The sequence below is a fragment of the Protopterus annectens genome, chromosome 2.part1 (assembly GCF_019279795.1).
Source record: "Protopterus annectens isolate FY-2018-M chromosome 2.part1, PAN1.0, whole genome shotgun sequence".
NCBI classification, from domain to species: Eukaryota; Metazoa; Chordata; order Ceratodontiformes; family Protopteridae; genus Protopterus; species Protopterus annectens.
In genome coordinates, this window is record NC_056729.1 from 739,458,022 (window position 1) to 739,484,367 (window position 26,346).

The 26,346-nt window shown below is 36.9% G+C and overlaps 1 protein-coding gene across 1 annotated transcript in view; it reads left to right on the plus strand.

Moving 5' to 3' along the window:
- Window positions 1-26,346, plus strand: part of RXFP1 (relaxin family peptide receptor 1) — a 1,244,683-nt gene that overhangs the window by 191,329 nt on the left and 1,027,008 nt on the right. The window contains exon 2 of the mRNA XM_044062454.1: window positions 759-908. Coding sequence (XP_043918389.1) covers window positions 759-908 — 150 coding nt within the window. The remainder of the gene's footprint in view (window positions 1-758; window positions 909-26,346) is intronic.

A 26,346-nucleotide genomic window follows, 5' to 3' on the forward strand; every position in this document is an offset into this window, starting at 1 on the left:
TGGAGAGATGTTAACATCAGATTGTTGAACTCATCCAGAATTTCACTGACTGTATTCTCAACAAGTTGTAAAGGAACAGTGTTGAACGTTTCTGGTACATAACAGAAAAGTGTAGAATACCATATCTGTAACATGCAAGAGGAAAAGATAGCATCGTCTTCATGAGCTAATATGTGATAAATATTTTCAGAGAGATGCATTTAAATATTTTAGTGTCCTGGATGCAAACTCACCCTTTTTACTAGAAAGTCTGAAAGCTGTAGGCTGTGTTCCCACAAATGGCACTTGGTTGATGTTCCAGACTAGACTAGATACTGCACTCCCAAGGTTCTCTCCTTTTTATGGTAAATTGAGCTTGTGTTTACCTTTCTAGGAGTAGGTATTTTATATGGACATCTCTTGGCACCTGCTGACCAACAGTATGTGAGTTCCCAGTATCCTGGGCACATTTTCTTGTAGGCACCTGTCCTACCTGAAAAGAATTGGATGTTTAGGCTATTTACCTGACTGGCCATTAATATCAAATTAATAAATTAATACTTATTTTTACTTATTTTATGTGAGCTCCAGGTATGTATAAATATTAATCAGACAACTAGATACCTATAGTCCCTCTGCAGATAATAAAGAATTAATTCTACTTAGTCTAGTGCAGTAAGAAATGAAAGTCTGTCTGTTGAAATGAAACCTGAACTAGGCACCAGGCTGTATCAGGAAAATAATTATTTTTCTGTATTTTTTTTTTTTTATGTATGCAGTTGTTCCAGTATTTACCAAGAATATCTCATCTGGAATATCTTGCCCCCTTGGACAGTTCCCTTGTGGCAACAGCACTGAATGTTTGCCTCAGTATTTACATTGCAATGGAGTGTTGGACTGCAAAAACCATGCTGATGAAGACAACTGTGGTAAGTGGAACACTGATTTAATTTGGGAAGGCTGTTTCAGGCTGATAATTTCAAACAAATAATACACACAATGAAATTCAAAATCCATGACCAGTCCAGGCATATAAATGAGCACTTTTGTTCCCTCTTTAATTAGCATGGAACTTCATAAGATTAAAAAAACCATAGTGATCATATGACATTTAAAACCCCATTAACGTCCAGTCATGGTCGATTGTGACATCACTCAAAGAATACCTTATTATTTAAAGTTACATGCACTTGAAACACAATCTGTGAACTACTCTACATAATACTGATCCTATAAAATTTGAAAAATTTTCTTTTAAATAATTGAATTATTTAATGGAAAGATCTGTCATATACTTGTGTTAGACTATAAAAGATTACATTGAATCTTTGGTGTCCCTTAATGTTAGAAACATTCAAAATATCCACTTATCAGTTAATTAATAATTTTTAATTTTAAAGCTTAACTTTTATTACTTATATATCTAGTTCATATTTGATCTTTTTTAAGATTCAAAATGCCACTTAAAGATATCTTATTGTTAACACCAGGTGGTTGGGTTGCACTTAGCAATATCTGCCAATGCACTTCCCTACATTCTAAACTGATCAGTTTCCTCCTCTCAAATTTCGGTCAACCTTTTTCAATACACAGAAAATTAACTTTTTAAAACATTTGCAACCTTTAAGAATGTCTAGTCAACATATTGTGTAGTCTTTTTTTTAATGTGTATAAATGTTGGTAAATCCTAACTTTTAAGTTCTTTTCTGTCTTTCCAATGTAAAAAGCAGGCAATGACAGACATGTAGCCACATAAACCACTCCACTGGTATTACATTCAAAATTAGCTTGTATAGTCAACACTGCAGGATAATTTCCTAATACTATATTGGTAGTATCATTAATGAATCTACATTGACTACAACTACCACATTTTTCATACCTCTCTTTATATTTGTTTCTTTTATCAGTTGATTATTTTCCTTTTCAGAGATGCTCTAAAATGTCTTCCTTTTTTGAAAAGTACCGTTGGTGTTTTGCATATCTGCGGTAGTGCAACGGTAGCGTTGTTGCCTCACAGCAAGAGGTTCTCCCATTCGATTCTCAGCTGGAGTGCGGGGAATACCCTCTGTGTGGAGTCTGCATGTCCTCCCCATGGTTGGGTGGGCATTCAAAAGACATGAGTAAATGGGTGGTTGAACATTGAGCTGGCACCTCGGCGTTCATGAAAATCTACTGCCAATCATTAGTGGACCGGAGTTCCGCTGTGGCGCCCCTAACTGGGAAAAGCCGAAAGACAACAACAGCCATTGGTGTCTTGCCTAGTTTTTAGTAAGATCAAAAACACCCAAAATACTTTTCCAATTTCTTCTAACCATTGTTACTGTCATAACCTAATACCATTGCAGTGTTTCGGTTGACATCTTTTTTGGTTTAATTAATGTGATGATTCTGGGATTCATAGTAATGGTGGGTAACAGGAGGACTTACAGTTAGACATTAATTTTATCAAGTCATCTAGTAATTTTTCAGGATAATTTCTCTAAAAAATATAACTTTTAGTTTAATCAATTCCATTGTAAAATGAATGTCATCCATTATCAACCTTGACATATATATCATCTGTCCTTTAACTAAAATTTTCTTTTGCCAATGAGGGCAGTGGCTATCATGATGAAAAAAAAACAGTTGGAATATGTTGGCTTCCTGTAAATAGTGGACTCTAAGCTCCATTTTATTTTATTTTTATATAATGTTACATCCAAATAGTTACACCTGTCAAATTCAGCTTGGTATGTAAATACTAAAAAAGGGTGTAGTGCAATTGCTGTATTCTAAAAACTGTGATATCCTATTTCCACATATATTTGGAACCAAAAATACATTTCTCCTCCCACCACCACAACACAATGTTGGCAAAAACGGGTGCAAAGGGTGCACCCATAGCTACTCCCATTGTCTGTTTAAAAAATTCCCCTTCTAAATGAACAAAATTCTTTTTTAACACTAAATCCATTACTATGTATAAGAATTGAAGTGGGTTGTTATCAAAATTAGAACCCATTATTAGTGCTTGAACAAATATCTCCATATCTATGTCATAATGTACAGCTAGGAATAAGTCCTTAACATCAATGCATTCAAAATAAATATCATCCTTATATTCACAATCTCCTAAGCTTCATATAAGGTGCCATGAGTCAATAAGCACTTGAGGTTTATCAGCAAAAAAAGCTTTTTAATTTGTAATAAAACACTTTGCTAGTGGCTAAATTGTAGAGCCCCTCAAAGCAACTGTAGTTCTCATATGAGGATCTACCAAACATTTGTGAATTTTCAGTATACCAAAAATGGATGAGATGATGGGCTTCCCTTAAATAATTCATCTCATTAAGGAAAAGTTAAACTCAATAAACAGATCATCTACTTCCAAATCTACCTTCTAGTTTGCAAGGTTAACCTCCTTTAGGGAACTATTTGCAAAAAAGTCCCTATCAAACAAAAAGTTCAGCATTTTTGCCCTGAATGTTAAATTGTCCAAGATGAGTACTCCTCTCACTTTGTCTGGCTTCAGTATGCAGAGGCTGTTCTTTTTCATTAAATTATTTAACAGTTTCTCATCACCTTTAGATAAATTACTGATTGTTGTACCAACCCTCTTTGCACAATTTGCATAATGTTGGCTTCACATAATTTTTCAAAGAGGGCTATGGAGGTAGTAACAGTGGATTATAGGTACTTCTTTTCTTTATGGAGTCAGTCCCATTGTTCCTTAAATATTTGTCAAGCAACAAACTTAAGTTCAACTTTATAGTGAATAATTTAAATTCTAATATAGTATTTACTAAGTTAAATCAAGTTGTAGGTATAAAATTAAATCATTTTAAAAATAAATGACCATGTTGTTCAGTTATAACAATGTCAGTATAATTAAAAATCCTAAAACCATTGAACTGATACAATATAGTACCTTGCTATTGGTCATTTATTGCAGCAATCATGTCCATTGTTCTCCTTTCCTTTTCTGATGTTTCCTAGTTTGATATGGTACATTTTTGTATGGAGGTGAATTGAACTCCATTGTGTTCTGATGCATTGTAGTGAATTTGGTGTGTGATCTTGACGATCTCCTCAGAGTAAGATGTCCTAATGGAAAATCCCTAAAATTTATCACAGGATTCCTACTCCAGCTTGTGTTGATAGATAAGTTTGCTTATACAAATAGTCTTACTTGTCCCTCCTGAACTTTCACTCTTTCCTTTTCTTTACCTCTGTGCAAAAAGACTCCACTCTATGAAAGCTTCTAGTATAAACTTCCTCCCTAGATAGAAATAACAAATCCCATAGTACTGTTTTCTATAGTGAAGTTATTTCTTCCTTAAGTCAACTCATATTAAAAAGTTATCTCTGCTCAGCAGCACATAAAATCAAACCCAGTATGGTCAAAAAGCTTCAGAAATTTGTGATGTAACAGGGAACTTTCCTGCTACCCATTCAGAAACTTGAATATTCTAATACCTTTAAGAACATGGTACAAAGTAATACACTGCTGAAAAAATGTTTTGTATAATTGCAAACCTTGGTATTTTTTTAAGTAGCTTTTCCATTTTATAAATTGTGTCTTTTAAAGTCTCGTCTTTGTTTTGTCTCCAAGTTTCTACATTGATGTTGCCTATCAATTTAAATTTTTTATTAAACCAATCATCCACTGAACCATGGCCATTTGCTGGTGCAGTAGTAGATACTATATTACTATGGTTGCAGGTCTCAGCACTGTACAGTAGGTTAGTCCCAGCACCAGTCATGCATGCATGTGTAGGACTGTTGGCTTGTTGCTTATAACCAAAAGCTTTGGTATTCAGTGTATCAACATGTTCAAGCTGACTGTTGGAATTCAGGTGGGTCAAGCCCAGTTAGTCTACTTTTTTGGACATCTGCATTAAAACATCTAATAGCTGTATAAGATCAATGCTGCCACCTCCTGTGTTCAAATGTAAATCACACACATTTCATTTGTTGTCGTCCTCCATCAGAATACCAAATAAATCCTGTGATGGTTCCAGGTTTTAAACAAAACTAAAAACTCGGTAAATTAAAATCAGTTGTAGTAATACTAATACATACAAAGAAATTCAAAATCCAAAACCAATCCAGGCATATAAATGAGTGCTTTTGTTCTGTATTTAATTAGCACAGAACTTCATCAGTTTAAAAAACACTGTGATGATGTGCCATTTAAAACCTCATTAACATCTGATCACAATCAATTTTGATATCACTCACTTAAGGAAGAAATAACTTCACTCACATTAAAGATTGCAAATGTTTTTAAAAGTTCATTTTTTGTGTATTGGAAAAGGTTGACCAGAATTTTAGAGGAGGAAACTGGTCAGCCTTTTTAGAATGTAGGGAAGTGCATTGGCAGATATTGTTAAACCCAGTATTAACAATGAAATATCTTTAACTGGTATTTTGAATCTTAAAGATCAAATATGAACTAGATATATAAGTAATAAAATACAAGGGTTAAAATTAAAAATTATTACTTAATTAATAAGTGTATATTTTGAATGTTTTTAACATTAAGGGACAACAAAGATTCAACATAATGTTTTATATTGTATTTAACGTGAAGAATATGTTACATGTTTTTCATTAATTAATTCAATGTTTTTTAAAAAAAGGTTTTCTAATTTTATATTATCAATATTACGTAGTGCAGTCCACAGACTGTTTCAAGTGTAAGTAACTTTAAATAATAAGGTATTCTTTGAGTGATGTCAAAATTGATTGTGATTAGATATTCATGAGTTTTAAATGTCATGTCATCTCTGTATTTTATAATCCAATGAAGTTCTGTGCTAATTAAAGAAGGAATGAAAACACTCATTTATATGCCTGGACTGGTTTTGGATTTTGAATTTCGTTGTGTGTATTGGTGTTATTATAGGTGTTTTTCATAATTTCATACAACTCTCATGCTAATATTTCAAAGAGCATTGTAGAAAGTAAACCTTGAAGTAACAGAAGGTCAAAAATAAATTATGCCTCAAGTTTTACTGCAAAAATTTAAGTTTTCATTTAATAGTCAAACCGCATTTTTCTTGCAGAGTTCATGGCCATACCTGCAAGGATTTCACTTTCTTTAACACATCTTTGGAAATCTCACAGATATTTTATTGCAGATTGGAATCTACAATCATCTTAAAGCTTAATTAATTTTGTTAAAATATGTTCCATAGCTGGCAGTCAACAACAGTTTGGTTCAGTTTTGTAAAATAACCACAAAGCTCATCCCTATCCATGTAGAGTGCAACACACATATGCACACACGCACACACACACACACACACACACACACACACACACACACACACACACACACACACACACACAGGCATCATCACCACTACCTCTAAAGCACAGTCCTTAAAGACTTTTTACGGTCTTTAAGGACTGTGCTTTAGAGGTAGTGGTGATGATGCCTGTGTGTGTGTGTTCATTTTTGTCTATCATTATTCATAGGTTGTTGTATATGTGTGTGATACATCTATGTACTACAGTTAACTAACATGACATTAGTTACCAGTGTACTTAACAACATAATAAGCATATATGGATATATATGTATGCATGCAGTATATATATATATATATATATATATATATATATATATATATATATATATATGGGAACACTGTATATGGTCAAATGTTTCTAATATTGGACATCTGTAATACGGCAGAAGTGATTGAATAGTTATATGATTACAGACTGCTGGTATTACTTTGTGGGAAGTCGCAGTACAGCAGAGAGTGGGAATTTGCCCTTTCCCCACTGTTGTGTGATCTCAGAATTGGTAAATATAAGTAGTAGGGGTATATGGTGTGCAGGAAGGGGGCTTTCCCTGCAAATAAAAAAAGGTTTTCTTTTTTTTTCTTTTTTATATTTTACGTTTTGATTATTTAGACTGATTATTTGTGGTACTGTTTTTTGTGTTTTTGATTATTTAAAGTAAACCTGTGTGTGTGTGTGTGTGTGTGTGTGTGTGTGTGTGTGTGTGTGTGTGTGTGTGTGTGTGTGTGTGGGTATTTGTCTATATGTGTGTGACTGCGTGTGTGTGTGTGTGTGTGTGTGTGTGTGTGTGTGTGTGTCTACATACAAAAAAGTGTATGTCCAGCTATATTATCTATGTATATATACATATATATATATATATATATATATATATATATATATATATATATTTAAGAACTATAGCACATTTAGGATAGGATGTGAGTAGGGCAGCCATGGTGGTGTAGCGGTTTGCATTGCCACCTCACAGCAAGAGGTTCTCTAGTTTGATCCTCGACGGGGGTGCCTTCTGCGCGGAGTCTGCTTGTCCTCCCTGTGGTCGCGTGGGTTTTTTCCAGGTACTCCGGTTTCCTCCCACATCCCACAGGCATGCTGTAGGTGGATTGGACACTCTAAATTGGTGTGAATGCGTGTGTGTGTGTGTGCCTTCTATGGAAGGTCGGGCACTGGGCTAGCAACTTGACACCATAAAACTCCACTGCCAATCATGAGCAGACAGGTGATCCACTGTGGTGATCCCTAACTGGGAAAAGTCAAAAGAAGAAGAAGGATAGAATGCGAGTAAGTTAGGGTTTATTTGCAGCTATCCAAAACCCTTTGTCACCCCTATAGTGCCTTTTTTGGCAGGGTCAATCTGATGGACATTCTGGCCTGATAATTTCTAAGTATGTCTTTGGGATGTGAGCGGAAACTGGAGCACCTGGAGGAAACCCACGCAACCACAGGGAGGATATGCAGACTCCAAACAGAAGGCAACCCAGCCGAGAATCGAACCAGAGAACCTTTTGCTATTCCCTTCAGCTCATGGTGTATCCCATTGTAAGTGTTTGAGCTTTATTTTTTTATATTGCAGCTAAGGTCTCTACAAACTCAATTGTTCTATTTCTTTGTTACTGTCAGCATTGCTACTGTTGCAGAACTGGTCTCCTATTTTTACAAGTTGTAGACAAAGTGTTACAATGTATCATTTTCCAGTCTGACTTGGTGTTTAGTGTGCTTCATGCTGCTAGCACTTACAGATGCTATAGTATCAAACTGGGTTACTACTCCTCATCACTTTTGTTTAGTGCATACTTTTTAGTTATAATAGATGCTAAGCAGTGTGACTGAGTGTTCTGTGATTCAGTTTAAGGAAAGCAAAAGTTAAATACCGAACACCATATTACGGCTAAAAGTCCTGTTTTGCTGCCAAGTCAGAGCAATCCTTAGTTGTTTTAACTGCTGTACCATGAGAAATATTATAGCAATGTAGATATGTAAATGTCCGTGTTGCATTATTTAAGTACTGTTATATACAATTTGCCGTGATAGTTTACTACTGCTATATCTGTGATAGAACTGTATATTTAAATTCATGGGCTACCTAAATTATCTGGTACATAACACTAAGTAAGGTGTTTTTTTTATGTCAAGGGCTTCATATGTGAATGCATAACAGTTGCCTGAGTCGTTTGTACTAAACACTTTGTACCTGTGTAAGTAGTATAATGTACTGCTACTCTTAAACAGAATACCCTTCCTGCCTGGGTGATAATTTATTATTTCAGTTATTTTTTCAGCACTTCTCTCTCATTCCCCTTTCAGAGACCTTAACATAATAATTATTTTTGTCTCCATTTTTTCATTTAGTGACCAATGTCCCTGTGAACAGGCTCTCTCTCTCAGTCCCCTACTTGCTGAATCCTTGGTCATTGGCCGCATCTGCAGTGAAGAAACCAGCCACAAGGACTCAAGGGCTTTAAAAAGAAAATAAGTTACTGTAGGTGTCTAGCTACATTTCCCTCTTAGCCTGCTACTGTAGAAAGTACCTGGTCTAAATCAGAAATAACTGGCTCTACCCATGGCTAGGGACTGCAGCTGCTCCCCCACCCCCATCAGCTGTAAATACATTCCACAGTTAACTTTTTCTTTTTAGTTATCAGTAAACCAAGATAAAGCTATAGGTGAAAAAAGGTAACCCAGTAGATACACTGGAATTACACACTTGTAAAATAGAGGCAAAAAGGTACTTAAACTGCCACTTTTTGTCCGCTTCAAACTAGGTATCTACCCAGAAAGGACACAGCTGAAATCAGGTCTATAGATTGTTTTTCCCTACTAGATTCTAATAACTCCTAACAATTTGGTTATTTAGACACTTACCCTGCAATCTTTAGCCTGGAGGGGTTCTAATCTGCGTAGTTGTAGCTCACATTACATCCTACCAAGGCTCCACAGTCACATACCCCAACAACTTCCACTGTACTCTCTCAACATCTTCATTCAAACATTTACACTATAACTACACAACCCCTGCTACCAAAAACATCCTCCCAATACATACACCAAACACCTAACACACTCAAAAATAAAATATCCCTAAGATACCATAAGCAATTTACTATGTATATAAAACATATCCTAAACACCCTCTATAAACTAGCCCTCGCTGGAGACATCCATCCAAACCCTGGTCCTCCCAAATACAACCCAACCACAAACCCTAGTCCAAGCAACCCCCCCCCCCCACAACTCAACTCCTAGCCAACAAGAAAGCAACAGACCTACTTATAATGTCCCTAAACATCAGAAGCATATGCAATAAAATCCGAGAACTACATGCCAGCATAAGCATATATTCCCCAGATATTCTCTTCCTAATTGAAACCTGGCTCAAACCTCACATCACAAGTGAGGAAATACTTCCACCTAAATACAACATCCTTCACATAGATAGATTGTCCAAAAAAAGAGGGTGGTGTAGCATTGATATTTAAACACCACTTCAATATTCAACTCCTGAACTCATCTGCCCCTCACCACAACAATAAAGAAATCCTTTATGCCAATCTCAAACTAAACCCAAACAAAACAATCAATATCATAGGATGCTATTTTACCACCAGGGCAAAATATTACACCCCTAGAAAATCTCCTGAGCTGGGCTACTCTATCTCTACCCCAGGAAACCATTATTCTCTGTGACTTTAACATCAGCTGGCTATCCTGTAATAACAATCTCCCAACCATTCACCTTAATCTCCATGGGGTCACTGAACTCATCCAATCCCCTACCCGAATCAACAAAAACCCCAACAATCATACCTTACTTGACTGGATCCTAGTCAACAAAGTCCCTCACTCATACCTAGCAGGCTGCTTACCTGACAGTCTTAGTGACCATTCCCCCATTTTCCTAATTCAGCACCACACACACAGTCTCAAGCCCATTATCCACAGGCAAATATGAAGCAAGTCCAACTTCAACCCCAACTCCTTCATCTCCTCCCTGCAAAAAATTAACTGGTTACCACTAAAATACCTCAACCTAGATGAGGCTGTCCACTTCTTCAACAGTACCTTCCTCTCCATCCTAAACACCCATGCTCCTGTAAGAAATGCCAAAGTCAGATCCAGGCATGCCCCATGGTTGCAAAAGACCACCAGAACTCTAATGAAATCCAGAGATAAGGCCTGGGAGCACTGGTGACTAATAAAAATAACTCAGATAGGCAATCATTCCTTGAACTGCGCAATAAAGCCAAAAAGCATATAAAATTAGACAAATCCCTCTACTATAAATCCACGCTAAACTCTACCAACCACAACCCTAAGCAATTCTGATCCACTACTAACACTATCCTCCACCAAGGGAAGGTTGATACCCCCATCCGTCCACCCCCCCAGCAGTATTGCTGAATCCTTCAACAAACACTTCACTGAAACTATGACATCTCTAAGCAAACACTTCCCTACAACAGCCCCCCAACTTCTAACCCTAAACCCCCCACTCCTCTTTTCTTCTTCACCTCAGTACCTACCTCCAACATAAAAAGACTATTGTCAAAACTTATACCCACCAAACTCGCAGCTGACATCCTCCCCTCTGAATACTTGAAAATTGCAGCTGATACACTAGCCTACCCAATTTTAATTCTAATCAACCGTTCCATAACAGAAGGCTATGTTCCCTCGATGTGGAAAATATCCCACATCATTCTCCTCCACAAAGGCATCCCCTCCACTGACCTCTCCAATTACGCCCCCATTGCTATCCTCTCCCCTCTCCAAGATACTTAAAAAATGTATCAACACCAGGTCTCCAACTACCTCCTAGCTAATAATCTCCTCTACAAAACCCAACATGGTTTCAGGCCATTTCACAGCACTACCTCCGCTCTGTTCTCCTTCACCAACACTATACTTCATCACAAAAAGAATGGCCTCTTCTCTACTGCTGTATTTCTATATCTCTCAAAGCCTTTGACATGGTATCTCATGAGCTACTACTCTCTACTCTCCCCAACCTCTCCTTCTCACAATCAGCCTGCAACTGGTTCCACAGCTATCTACACGGATGCCAGCAATCAGTAATCTGGGACGATAACCTATCACCTCGCCTCCCAGTTACTCTCAGAGTTCCCCAAGGGTCTATCCTTGGCCCTCTGCCATTCTCACTTTTCACTAACAACCTACATACTGCCACCACACAAGCATCTCTTATACAGTATGCAGATGACTCTACTCTCATCTGCTCTGCCTCCACTCTACCAGAACTACAACAAATCACACAGGAATCATTCTCTTCTGTAGATATCTGGCTATCCAATGCTGAGCTCCTACTCAACCCAAGTAAAACAAAACTTCTCCTGTTGCAAGCTTCCAAAGCCACCCAAAACAGCCCCCCCCCACTTCAACATTCTTGCCAAAGACAATACCATCATCTCTCCATCAGAACACACAAAATCACTTGGTGTGGAAATAGACAACAAACTTAGGTTTGACACCCACATATCTCTCACAATAAAAAAAGTTCACAAGAAACTTGGTGCATTATATCAAATCCATTAATTCCTAACCAAGGTGGCTAGAATTTCCATGGCCAATTACCAGCTAATCTCAACCCTACTCTATGCATCCCCCATACTTACCAACATTAGACAGACAGACCTACACAAGCTGGATGCTTGTTACAAGAAAATTGCTAAATGTGCCACTGGAACCTCCTACTGCAGCCATCATTGTATCTCCCTTAAAGATGTAAACTGGCTAGAACTCCCACAACTCCTTCACTTTAATGAACTCACCCTCACTCATAAACATATTAACCACCCCATTAACACTCCTTCCCTTCAATCCCTTCTCCAACCCTATCACTTCACTAGGCCCCTAAGATCAAGCAACAGAAATCAACTCACTGTTATCAAACCCAAAAACTTTGGAACAATCTTCCACCCTCTCTATCTACTTTACCTTCCAGCAGCCTTTTCAAGACTGCACTCAATTTCCACTTAAATTTGCACTGGCTTTGTCCTTGTTCTAATCCAGACTAACACCCCCACCCCCACCTAGACTCTTAACCCAACTATACTACCGCCACTACTAGCCACAGTCAGAATTAGCTAGTTGTCTTTACATACTTTAAAATCTTGTCTGACAACTTTGGTACTAATATTATAAACAACAAGAAGCTATCTAAACTTGCAACATTTACTGTATATACTGTTGATAATCAATATCTTGTGATTGTATTAAAGCCAACATCTTGTAATGTTGTTTACTATTGCTGCAACTTTGTATCTCTATTTATCATGTACATGATATGGAGCTTTTCTCCCTGGGCATCCGCTGAAAAAGGACCTGCATCCAATGGAAATTTCCCAATAAACAAATGTAAATAAATAAAATAAATAATTTGGAACACATTGTTTTATTTAACATTTGTTAACCAAGAAAGTCTTATTTGGAATGAGCCAATTTTCAGTGGAGGCTTGGGGAGAAATGCTGCAGAGACATGTCTTTCTAACATGGGAGGAAACTGGAGCACCTGGAGAAAACCCACACAAATGCAATGAGGACATGCAGACTCCACACAGAAGGCACCCAGCACCCCAGCTGAGAATCAAACCAGAGCACCTCTTGCTGTGAGGCAACATCATTAACCACTGCACTACTGTGCTGTCACAGACACAATGTGACTTTACTCAATTCCAAGAGTATAAAGAGAAAAATTGCTGACTGCAAGGCTGTCCTGCGACGTGAGCATGTTCACATATGTGTAGTTTCAGAAATATGGTTTTAGAGAAATGAAAGCACTCCCTGTATTCATGGGTATAGTGTCTATCATGTCTTCAGATTTACTGTCCATCGTGGGGGAGTATCAGTATTTGTCAAGGAGATCATCGCCTCACAACAGATTCCTCAGGACACCTTATTTGAACTCCTAGATGTCCAGCTCACCATAAACAAGCCTAATAATCACTTCATACCTAGCTATAGAACTTCCTTTATGTCCCCTTCTGAGCACATTTGCTACCTTTAGCCAAAATCCCTATTAAATCCAGTAGCTTTCTGCTGAGAGACTTAAGCTAACTACTGGTAAACTGACTGACTTGCACTGCCAGTGTTTCGTTTGCCCAGTACTTCCTTGACATTATAAATGCTAACTCTTCTTCACAAGTAGTTATCCATCCTACTAGGTGCCCCTATATCCTTGAGCTAGTCCTCAAAAGTATGGCCACTTCTTTCACATCTCCATATGTAACATCCTGCCTTGTTAAATAAGACCATAAGTTAACTGAACTTTTCCTTTAAACTGGTAGTACTTTCCCTGTAGACACCTTTGTATTAAGGGACTTCTCAAAAGTAAACATGCTTCATTTACTTGATGACCTAAATAAACTCTGCTGCAGTCCTTCTCTTTTAGATCCCATTGCTAAAGCTGTTCCTCATACCTTTATCCTCCACTCCCATTTTAGTATGTAATTTGATAAGGCAGGCTATATCCACACCAAATATAACGAGAAATTAAAAAAATACATATGGTAGAATATCTGTATAAATAAATTATATAACAAAAGAAAGAAAGAAATTGCTCATTCTACCACCGTTAATATCATGCTTAAGCAAAGTAGTAAAGAGATTAAGAGAAGCAGTAGAAATCTTAAAGCTGAATATGAACTTAAAATAGCCACTAAATCAAAAATAACTCCAAATTTTTATTTAACTATGTCAGGAAGTTAACACCTAACCATCCTTGTAGGCAATTCACAATAATACCATACACTCTGACCTAAAGGAAACAGGTAATATCCTAGTTGACAAATTTAGTACAGATATTACTCCACTGATGGTTATAGCTATTCCACAGATTCTGCACACCTAGCCACCCACTTTAATTAATATGGAACAATTTCTATTGGCCTGCTGAAAAGCTAAGAAAACCTCATCCATAGGCCCTTATAATATACCAGGCTGCCTGACTATTAGTGACAAATATGGCTGGTAACTAAAACCCTATTCTTACTAGCCTCATATGCAAAGCTATGGAAAGCTACAGGATGTTTTATCTCATACCTGATTAATTTTAGCAATGAAAACCTCTTAACCCTTGGAACCTCATCAGTATAGCACTGTGAAAGGAAGGTTCTGCCTCTTTAATCTCATTAATTTATTTGAAAAAGTAAATGAAGTAATGAGTAGTTGTTATACAGTACATACAGCATACTTCTGCCTTGCCAAGGTCTTTGACACTCTTCTCATGCAGCTATTATTGAAAGACTTGTAAATCTGAATGTAAAATCCTTATGTTATTAGGTAGATATCTAACTGGTTATTTGACAGAACCCATATGGTTGGAGTTGCAGGTGCCTCTTCTGAAAGCAAAAGCGTGGGTTATGGGTTATGCTCATTTCATCCATTGAACATGTGTGGTTTAGTGATGGCAACAAAAGCATTGCGAACAAAGCCCTCCACTGTTGATTAAATAGCAGCATAACCCATAGCCTAAGGGGTTTATGAAGCAGTAAGCAGTGTTAGAATATGGCTAGATGCACACAAACCCACCATTTTTGTGGAGTGTAGCCATTTTGTACAAAAGCCAACTCATCCTTGAACAACTGGATAATATCATTCCAGACTTCAAAAATGTTGAGCTCACCCTTGCCAAGTTTAAACTGAACCCCCAAAAAATATATCAACATTATAGGTTGCTATATCCCACCCGGGAACAATATCACTATCATGGAAAACCTTCTGGAATGGATCTCAACCTCCCGTCCCCAAGAAAATATCCTGCTAGATGACATTAATATAGACTGGCTAAACTGTTCCAGTCAGAATCCACCCTCTCATATTCACCTTCATGGATTAACCCAAGTTATCTCATCCCCCACTAGAAATGACAAAAGATCCAAACACCAATCCATACTGGACTGGATACTTGTATCCCAACCATCCCTCATATCCCTAGCTGGATGTCTGCCAGATACCCTCAGTGACTACCACCCAACATACTTACTGAGAGGCAAAACTCCCTTAATGACCTAAGTAACACTACGGCAAATCAGATATAAAAAAGACCAACAACTTTACCACGGACTTAAAATGTTGTAACTGGACATCATTGAAAGAATTGACACTCAAAGATGCAGTTATATACTTTAATACAAATTTCCTAAATATACTAAACAGCCATGTTCCCCCCAGAACTACTAGAATAAAAACTAAATATGCCCCATAGCTAACAAAAAAACACCAAAGTACTTCTCAAAGAAAGGGACAAAGCCTGGATACAAGTTCACAGGAGTAAAACCCAAATACATAAACAAAACTACTTTGAACTATGTAACAAGGCCAAAAAACTCATTAAAACAGACAAAATCTCCTACTACCAAAATATTCAAGACAAACATTCTAACAACCCTCAAAAATTTTGGGCAGCAATAAACTCTGCATTACAACCTGGGAAAACTTCCACCCCCACCCTAAAATTGAAAACAAGCAAGACAATATCCCCACCCAATTCAATAAATACTTTACAGAAACAATCCAAGCCCTAGCTAATAACCAAACCACTGCTAGTTACCCCACCCAACAAAAATAACAACTCCAAATGAAACAAAAGATAATAGCACCCACTTTAGCTTTCATCCAGTATAGTTTCATAGTTTCATAGTATAGTACTAGGCTATCTGCCCTGGGGCATTTGTAAGCCTAGCCATAGTGATGTGGCTTTTGCCACCCCATGAAATGGTACAAAAATGTACAGAATAAATCTAGAATATTGTGCCTCTGTCTAGTAGTGACACAATGAAGGTCCCCTTTATATAATAGAATTAGTTTACTGTGCCCCTGTCTAGCAGTGACACAGATGTGACCCCTGGGGTAAACTTACGATCTCCCATCCACTCATCAAGATTTCTCTTGAAGAGAGTCAGTGAGGGGCTCTGCCTAATACGAACTGGGATCCTGTTCCAAAGCATGGGAAGCCTCTGGGTTATGAATCTATCCCTCCAGCATGCCCTATCAATCAAAACCATTGTAAAACCTCTCCAAAAACTCAAACCCACCACCCTGGCCAACGATAAACAGCCCGCTGAATATCTACAAATAGCCATAGAAGCCATTGCCTATCCTGTGACCATCCTTATTAACATATCCATCTCAGAATGTACAGTACAACATTTATGGAAAATGTCCCATATCATACCACTACACAAAGGGGGTAAGTATTTTGAACTCAACAACTATCGACCTATTGACATACTATCACCCTTATCTAAAATCCTTGAGAGGGTAAAACATACACAACTCATGGCTTACCTGCTAGATAGCAAATTATTATCTTCACAACAACATGGCTTTAGACCCTTCCATAGTACCACAACTGCACTCACATCATTTACTAACACCACAGCAATAAATGGACAACTCATATCTGCTGTATTCTTGGATTTATTCAAAGCTTTTGACATGGTTACCACCTTAAACGTCTTCACTCACTCTCTAGCTTGAACCTTAGTTCCTCCTGTATTACATGGTTCAAGAGCTATCTATCAGGTAGGCAGCAGGCAGTGCAATGGCAGAACTAAATACCTTCCTTACTGCCTGTTTCCATTGGAGTACCCCAAGGCTCCATCCTAGGTCCTTTACTCTTCACTCTTTTTGCTAATCAACTCCCATCTGCCACACCTAAAGCCTCTTTAATCCAATACACAGACTACACCACTATCATATGTGCAGCTTCTACACCTGAACACCTCCTCTCCCAAACACACAAGTCCTTCTCACTAGCTGAAACTTGGTTCACCAATCACCAGCTCATTCTTAACCCTAATAAAACAAAATTACTCCTCTTCAGCTCTCATAGATCCTTCCCCCTAACAGACAACTTTACTATCACTTCCAATAACAAGACTGCTATCAACCCTACCACCCACACCAAACTACTAGACGTAGAAACTGATAACTACTTTAGATTTGATTTTCACATTGCCCAAACCATAAAGAAAGGTCACAAAAAACTAGGACTGCTCTATCATAACAAACACTATCTTTCAAAGCAATCTAAAAACAACAATAGCCAGGACACACCTGCTATCTACCCTGCTCTACGCATCCCCTATGCTAATTAACCTTCGTAAAACTGATCTAAATAAACTAGAAACCTGCTATAATGAGATAGCAAGATTTGCTACAGAGTCACCCTACAGATCACATCACTGTGAGTCCCTCAACAAACTTACCAGGTTAGAGCTCCCACAATTACTTCAACTAAATTAACTGTTACTAGCACACAAAGTATTTTACCACTCCAACAAAATCCTAGCTCTTCAACAGCTTATACAACCTCACGCCACAGCTTGAACCTTGAGATCTAACACCCTAAATCACCTAGAAGTCACCAAACATAACAGCAAGGCAGGTAAATCTGTCTATAGCCACTCTATTTTGAAACTCTGAAACTCCATTCCTGCCCAAATAATATCCGGTAATTCTACCACCCAATTCAAAAAAACATGTTAAAACTCACTTAAACAACAGGCTATGCTTCTGTATCACCCCACCAAACCTGGATTCTAGATAACCCCCATACTGTCCATTAATAAAAGTTAGCTTCACACCCTAATTATGGTCCAGATATGACTATTAGAAATACAATGCATTTCACTGTCATCACAAGCAACCATCACCAACTACTTTATCTACTATCCCACCAACTACTAATTTAATTCTATGTATAATTTGTCATATTCTGAACGTACTATGTAATGTCATCCCTTAAGCTACTCACAGTTACTTTGTGTAATACTTTAGAAATTAAACGCATTGGACTATCAGGTTAGGACAGTACTACCAGCTATTTTATCTTCTAACTGTTGAATGGATTCTGTATATAACATGTCATGTTCTGAATGTATCATGTAATGTCTTCCCTAAGTTGTTCATATTTACCTTTAAATTATGTAATATGCTGTCAGTGTTAAAACGTTAACTTCCTGAATGTAAATATCTGTCTTTGTGAACTTGTCAATTTATGTAATTGGAGCTTTTCTCCCCAGGCCTCCGCTGAAAATAGACCTGTGTCCAGTCAGACTTTCCCAGTTAACAAATGTAAAATAAAATAAATAAATAAAAATAAATGAATTTTTACCAAGTGTTGCCAGAGAGTTTAAGTCTGGCATTGCAATTACACTAGAACAGTTTTATGATGTACATATCTGAATGTCTTTAATTATTTATTAGCAAATGCTTCCCTATAGTTAATTGCATTTCATGGTAATTTTTATTTTTCTGGTAAGGATGTTAAACATGACATTGTGTGGTCAGTTGACAAAGGTCAGATGCTTAGCAGGTTATGTTTTCTTGTGCAGTTATACAAAGCTGTAGAGCTTTTCCTGCTGAGTTGTTTACTTAGTGGGGTGCCCGACACTGAGTTTGCTGCAGCTGTGGTACTGACATCATGCTCTTTTTTCTTTGGAGGGGTGCTGATTAACAGCTTTTCTTATTGTTCATTACTGGATCTTTTTCCGATAAATAGTGTTATTTTGCAAATGAGAAAAAAATCAGAACACCATGTCAGGCAGTCAGCATTCTCCCCATTGCACTAATATTATTTCATAGATGCCTTTTATTTATTTTTTTTCTTTTAAGAAAACAGAAAAAAATAAAATATATGGGGATTTCTAAGTTGTTTTACTAACGTTATTTCTCCACTTCTACAAGCAAAATCATCAGTCACTTTTCTCATCTAAAGAAAAACATGTGAAATGAATCACAAAAGCTATTTCTGAAATCAAATCTTAATAGCCAACTAGGTAACTGTAGCTGTCCATCACTAAATCTAATTTAAGTGGTCATAACTATGAATCCAAAAAAGGACTGTCATTCCTAACCTTTCTAGGTCCTAAGGGTTTCATGGTATGTGACCCTTGTTGATGCAGTTTTAATGTATTGTCAGTAAGCTATTTATTTATTTCCATGGTAGAGCATTGGTCTCCATGGACCCTTTTCAGACTCAACCCAGAAGTGGTAACTGGTTAAGTAACTTGCTCAGTTACACAGTTAGACAATGGAGATTGAGGGAATGAAACCCTACACCACTGGGCCACAGGAAACAGCTTATTATCAACTCCTTAATCCTCTAAGCCAGCTCACAGACAGGCCTGTAATACATGTTCTAGTACATTTAATTTAAAACAAATCTACCCAAATGTAATCTCTCTCTCACTTAGAATCATAAAATTAAGCAGAGCAGTACATTATAACTTTGGAGAGGTGGTTTATTTTTGCTTTAATTCTATTAGGTCCTGAGACTAACTTTAAATCATATGCTTTCCATGATGAATGCAATATTTTTATTATTTTTTAGGTAACAGTGCAGTACACTATATAGCTTCATAGGTTCATTGATGTATGCTAGACTAATGACTGGGGCCTTTATAAGCCTAGCCAGGCATCCTGATTGTATCCCTCCTGTTTATGTGCCCTAGAGGTTATTTTAAGGGTGTACGTAAGGTAGGGTAAGATTTGTAGGCTGCTTCCATCCATTAGAGACATAAGGTGTAGACCCAAAAGGTATATTTCTGATTTCCCATCTACTGGTCCAGGTTTTTCTTGAATAGGGTTAGGGAAGAACTCTTGTTTCACAAAGATGGGAACCTGTGCCAGTGAAGAGGAATTCTCTGAGACACATACTTCTCCCTTCAATATCTTATTTATGTCACAAGCAAAATTTAAATCCTTAGATCGAGTAATTCTCATGCTATTTGCTTTGTAGATACATAAAAGCTCCATCAGAGTAGGATCCAAAGATACCTTGTATGCCAGGCATAAATCGCCTGTCAACAATCTGCAAGAAACACATTATGAAGATAAGGCTTGAGGTGATCTGTATAAGACATGCTGATTACGTCCTTTATTCTTTTTGTGAGGAACCTCTGTGGACATTCCAGTTGTTGCATGTGCCTGGTCAGGTGCAAACCAAAGGGAGTGTTGTACTCAATTATGGGTGTGATAAGAGACAAAAACTAGCAAAATTATGACTTTCTTGGACCTAGATGCCATACCATTGCTTATAAGTTGAGCAACATAGAATGATTTCCTTACTACCTTAGACACATTTTAGTCAAAAGCCAAGTTACTGTGTACATGCATAAACAAATCCCTGACTACTAATTTCACTCTTAGGGATGTGTTATCAATGAGGTAATTTCCTAGAGTGGCTTCCAAAAGAGTACTACTATATATTTTGGAACAAGTCAGTTGTCTGTGTTAGTCCTTCATGCAGGATGTTAGTGCCTTGAGGGGGATTCTATGACTGCCACTAGATTGTGATCATCTGCAAACATGGTCAGTCAGAAGCCCTTGACATTGGCTTTGATTTCTGAACTTCTGAGAAGTAATTGCCAAAAAGGAGCAGAACCAGAACAAAACCCTGAGGGACTCCACTTGGTACTGGCCTCTTTGTGAGAGTAGACCCCCATGATATATATTCAAGAACATTCTTATCACATTTTTTGTGCTTTCTAGTCACTCAGAAAGATTACACTAAATGTACATGTAGTGCACACTTTGTGATAACCTTTATGAATCCCTGTTAATTGTTTGTTTAGATTGCTGAATTTGTTTTTATTATGCTGGGCATAGCACTTCCCATTCTTGCTTTTTTTCTTTTATTGTACAACCTGATAGATGTATATGTGTATATATATATATATATATATATATATATATATATATATATATATGTGTGTGTGTGTGTGTCTGTGTGTGTGTGTGTGTGTGTGTGTGTGTGTGTGTGTGTGTGTGTGTGTGTCTGTGGACATGCATGCCCACGCACACGAGCACGCACACATAGACACTTTAATGTAGACAGTCAACTTGCATGTTTTAGGGAGGTAGAAAGTACACCAGAAAAAAAAAAGCACACAGACTTGGGAAGCTCATGTAAGTCTTACACAGACAGTGACTGGATATCAGAATTGAAGCAGAGATCATGGAGATATGAAGCAGAATTCTTAACCACTAAAAATACTCTTAGAGCAATACACCAGTAGAAGTTCTTTTAAATTCTTGAATAATAAATATTGAGGGTTAGCTTTAGTTTAAAGTAGAAGATGATTCCTTAATTATTTTGGATCAGTTTATCAAATCTGAATGAAAACATTATGATATCTTATTCATTCTACATTGGTGTGAGTAATACCCACAAATAATATAATAACCTAAATGGACAAAGAATATGCTATATGGAGTAAATCTTGCTGTCATGATGTATAAAATGTTGTTCCTCTAGTTGTATTACTTAAACAACATTTACAATCCTGGGAGTAAACAGTCAAATCCAGGAGTGCTGCTTTCCTTTTGTACAGTCTGCCACCAATAGTCGTAAATGCAGGTTATACTCTTAAGGACATAATTGATAAAATGGTTGTTATATAGCAAGTTTAAAATCCCTTTCAAGAGTATAACAAGAAATGTACATGCTCATCCCCAAGCAACTTTGTGCTCATCCTGATTAAAGAAAAATGTCCATAAGATGAATGAATGCAGCAGAAGACCCTCAAAGTAACAGACTGCCAGAATGAGTGTCAACTAACAGAATTACACTTTTCTCACAAAATTACTCCAGTAAATAATCTAAACAATTACATTTTCTCTCTAAATTGCACTACCAAATAATTGATGAATCTTTATTTGCATCTTCAATTGTATTGCACCCAAAGAACTGCCATTATGTAATTCCTTGAAGTACATGAACATCATATATTATTTCCAGAAGACAATTGCTTTAACCTTTTTCTATAAAATAAACTGCAGTTCCTGTGACAAGCCAAGTACTTACATCTCAACAAGATTCCTTTCCTTATGTTATCTGCGGCAAATGCAAGGTAATAACTGCTAAAAAGAGGCATTTTAGATATGGAGGTCAAATTAATGATTAACATGATGAAATGTGTATAAAGCTTTGCAAATCTCAAGGAACATAGTTTACCTTAATAGGTAATCAGTTACTAGGCTTACAATCTGGGGACCATTAAGGACCCTAGCCCAAATTCCCACTGTCTGGTTAAGTGAGAATTTAAATACTTTGATTGATAAATGGCTTGATGAGCACCAGCATAAATTGAAATTTATACTTTTTTTAAGCCATAGAGTCATAAACTAACTTCCTTTTTGAAGTCAGCCATTATTTTTTAACCTAGGACCTTACTTTTAATATATGCATTTCTGGGTCATTGAGCTAAATTTGAAAAATGACTATAACACTCTAATAGAGGCTTTTCCATGTTTTTAAGCTGTGGCTAAGTAGGAATTTATGATTCTTAAACAGAGCTCCAAATAGAGCCCTCAAGCTCCCTCATGATAAATTTGCTATGTAATTAACAGTCTACGCTGAGCTGTAAGGTGACAACACAGCTACCCTACAATCAGTGTGCCATTGCTCCTTTTAAACAGTTGTTGCCACTAGGCTGACATTTAATGACCTGCTGTATGGACTGTTGCTTAGTGTTTTTTTTTTAGGTTCATAGGTTCATAGGTAAGCACTAGGCTAGCTGCCCTTCTGGGCCATTTTAAGCCTAGCCTATTTCCCTTATTGTACTTGAAATAATGTATCCCATTTGGTTATAGACTGGCCTTACCCATCTCATGGTAAATAATTATATATTATCCCTAACGACAATAACTGGAATCATAGCATAGATAATTTAAGAGGACCCATGCATGGGATTAAGCTTTTAGGAGCTGCATCTATCCATTAGTAGTACGGGGTCAGTCCTGGGATAAATTTTCTGTTTTCTATCCGTAGATCTAAGCTGTAATTGAAAATGGACAGGGATGAACTTTGTTTTGTGTGGATGGCTAGTCTATTCCATTGCAACTGCATCCGCTGCAAAATATACCTGTCCAACCAAACTGTTCTATTGATGTTGTAGAAGATGTTTAGATCCCTATAGCAAGTATTTCTGATGCCATTTAATTTGCTAATGTGCAGTAATTCCATCAGTAATGGGTCAGAGGATGCCTTGTATGCCAAACATAGGTAACCTCTTACCAGCTTTTAGGATACTATTTAGTATAGTGACAGGGCTTTGAGTCAGTACATGTAGGACATGTTATTTAAGTCTTGTATCTTTTTACTAAGGTATCTGTATGTGCATCCCAGTTGCTGAGTGTATCTGGACAGATAGATGTCAAAGGGGGCATTAAATTCAATAATTGGCCTAATGAGAGCTAAGTAATGGGGGAAAATGGTACCTTTACGTCTAGACACACTCTCTTTGTTTATAAGCTGTACAATGTAGAAGGACTTTCTTACAACAGTAGACACATATTGGTCAAAAGTTAGGTCACTGTCCACATAAGTTTACAAATCCTGGACAAATTGGTCAGCTCTTAGTGGCATATTGTCAGTGTGGTAGTTCCGTGGGGTAGATGACTTCCCAAAAGCTACAATAATAAATTTTTTGGCATTTAGTTTCAGACCATGATTTTGCAAGAGGTTCTCTGGTTCAATTCTCGGCTGGGGTGCCTTCTGTGCGGAGTCTGCATGTCCTCCCTGTGGTCACGTGGGTTTCCTCCGGGTGCTCCGGTTTTCTCCCACATCCCAAAGACATGCTGTAGGTGGATTGGGCACTCTAAATTGGCCCTAGGTGTGAGTGTGTGCATGTGTGTGTCTTCTGTGGAAGGTTGGGCGCCGGGCTGGCAACTCAACACTGTAAAACTCCACTGCCAATCATGAGCAGACAGGTGATCCGTTGTGGCGATCCCTAACCGGGAAAAAGACGAAAGAAGAAGAAGAAGTTTCAGACTATGATTTTGACACCAATTATTTATATGAGACAAACCTTCTTGATGGATGGTTAAGTCATTTGAGGATTTAATAACTTTTCCTAGCTATATTGAAAACATGAATACGAGGAATGTGCCCAAATATTTAATTTCCAAAGATGGTGTACACCACAAGTCTAGAAGTCAAAGTCACACTCAAGCAAAAAGGGAAATTAATTTTCAACAGTGAATGCTGAAAGTTAATGTATATCTATAACATTGAGCATTAGACCCAAAAAGAAATCCACATTAAACAAAATGACCACACAAGATAAAAAAACATACACATCCCTCAAAATCAGTCCTTTCAGAAATCAACATTACTTACCTTTGGCACATACCATTTGACAAAATTACCATTAGATAAACTGACAATTGACAAAACATTAGTAATCCATCTCTCTCTCTCTCTCTCTCTCTCTCTCTCTTTGTCTGTATATATTTCCAAAGGCATGCATTTGAAGTGTTTCTCCCTTGGCCTCCACTGAAAATGGGCTCTGTCCCAGTCAGACTTTCCCAGTAAACAAATGGTAAATAAAATAAATAAATACACACACACACAGACACACACACACACACACACACACACACACACACACACACACACACACACACACACACACACACACACACACACACACGTGTGTGTGTGTGTGTGTGAAAAACACTAGAGGAAGGATTATAGAAAAATGTATGTTAACTGTATAAATCAAGAAGAAAAAGGACAAAAACTGCCGCTATTTGGCATTCAGCAAACAAATGAAACAGTTTCTTAGGGGTATCTTCACCACAGAGTTCCATAAAGCTTCTCCTCCAAGCAGGCTGTTTTAATAAAAAAGTGACTGTTGCAGGCCCTGCCAGGCTTCCTTGTTAGCTGCAGCAACAACAAAATAATTCTTCACTTAAGCATTTTCCTCATCTTGAATACCCTGAGATACAGCTACTGCCAGATTTACCTCTGTTGCAGCTGTATTCACTGCAAATTATTTAGTGAAATCAGAAATCACTAAGACTGCTAATACTGGTTCAGAGCATAATATCCTTGTTTAGTTCATTAAATGCTCTATCTTAGGAGATCATTGCATCCTGACACGACCCTTTCCCTCTGTGAGATCTGCCAAAGAACAAGCAACATTTGCAGTTTTTTTCCCTACGGTACCTAGCTAGTCCAAGAAAAGCCTTCACTGTCTTTTGGTGGATGATATAGCTCAATTCATTATGGCCTCTATGTTTATTTTTTAGTTGTGAACTAACCAGCCATCTTACTATAAGGTATCCCAGATACTTGTCTTCCACCATGCTTTTCTTTTTTTTTTTTTGTGGGGGGGATATTTTTATTTTTAGAATTTTAAAATATTAATAAATTACAATAAAGAAACATAACCTATACATTTCAAAGTAAGTATTTACAGTAGTCCATATTCAATCATTTAACGTATATGAAGAAAAGTATCAACATTCAATTAATGTTTTTCAAATAAACTTTCTACTTTCAACCATTTTGCATATTATTATTATTATTATTATTATTATTATTATTATTATTATAAATTCAACCATTGAAGGAGTATTGGAATTCTTCCAAATTTTAGTGACCACTTTTCTAGCTATTGCTAAAATATTCCAAAAAAGATGATACTGTGATTTCAGGATAACCAGGAATGACAGCATTACAAATTACTAAAGATTTAGTTAACTTAAAACTGTCAGACCATAATGCTTGCATAAATATATTAACATTGTCCCAGAAAGGTTTTAATAATTCACAATCAAAATACATATGTTGTCAATCTGTTTTTAAACTGAAATTATATCTCCAGCATCTAATATTTTGTTTCTTATACATAACTTCAATTTTAGATGGGGAAATAAAAGCTTTATGTAAAAATTTCCACAAAAATATCTTCCATGTTAAAGATGTTGAAGTATTTCCAGGTGACTTTAATATCATCTTTTTTTATCAGAATCTGAAATAATATTATTATTTAATTGACAAAAAAGGTCCCAATAGCTGTCTTTGATATTTGACGTATATGGTTTTATTAATTTGTATATAATTGAAATGTATCCTTTATTGTCCCAATCCCCATCAATAAACACATTACACCAAATGATGTTTGATGACCTTTATTAAAATTCCATAAACATAACTTTATTGACCAATATTTTTGTTTATTAATCACAGCATAAACATCCATGTAACTGTTAACTAGAGTAGCATGACCTTGCTCACCCTGACCAAATATGCAGCATCAT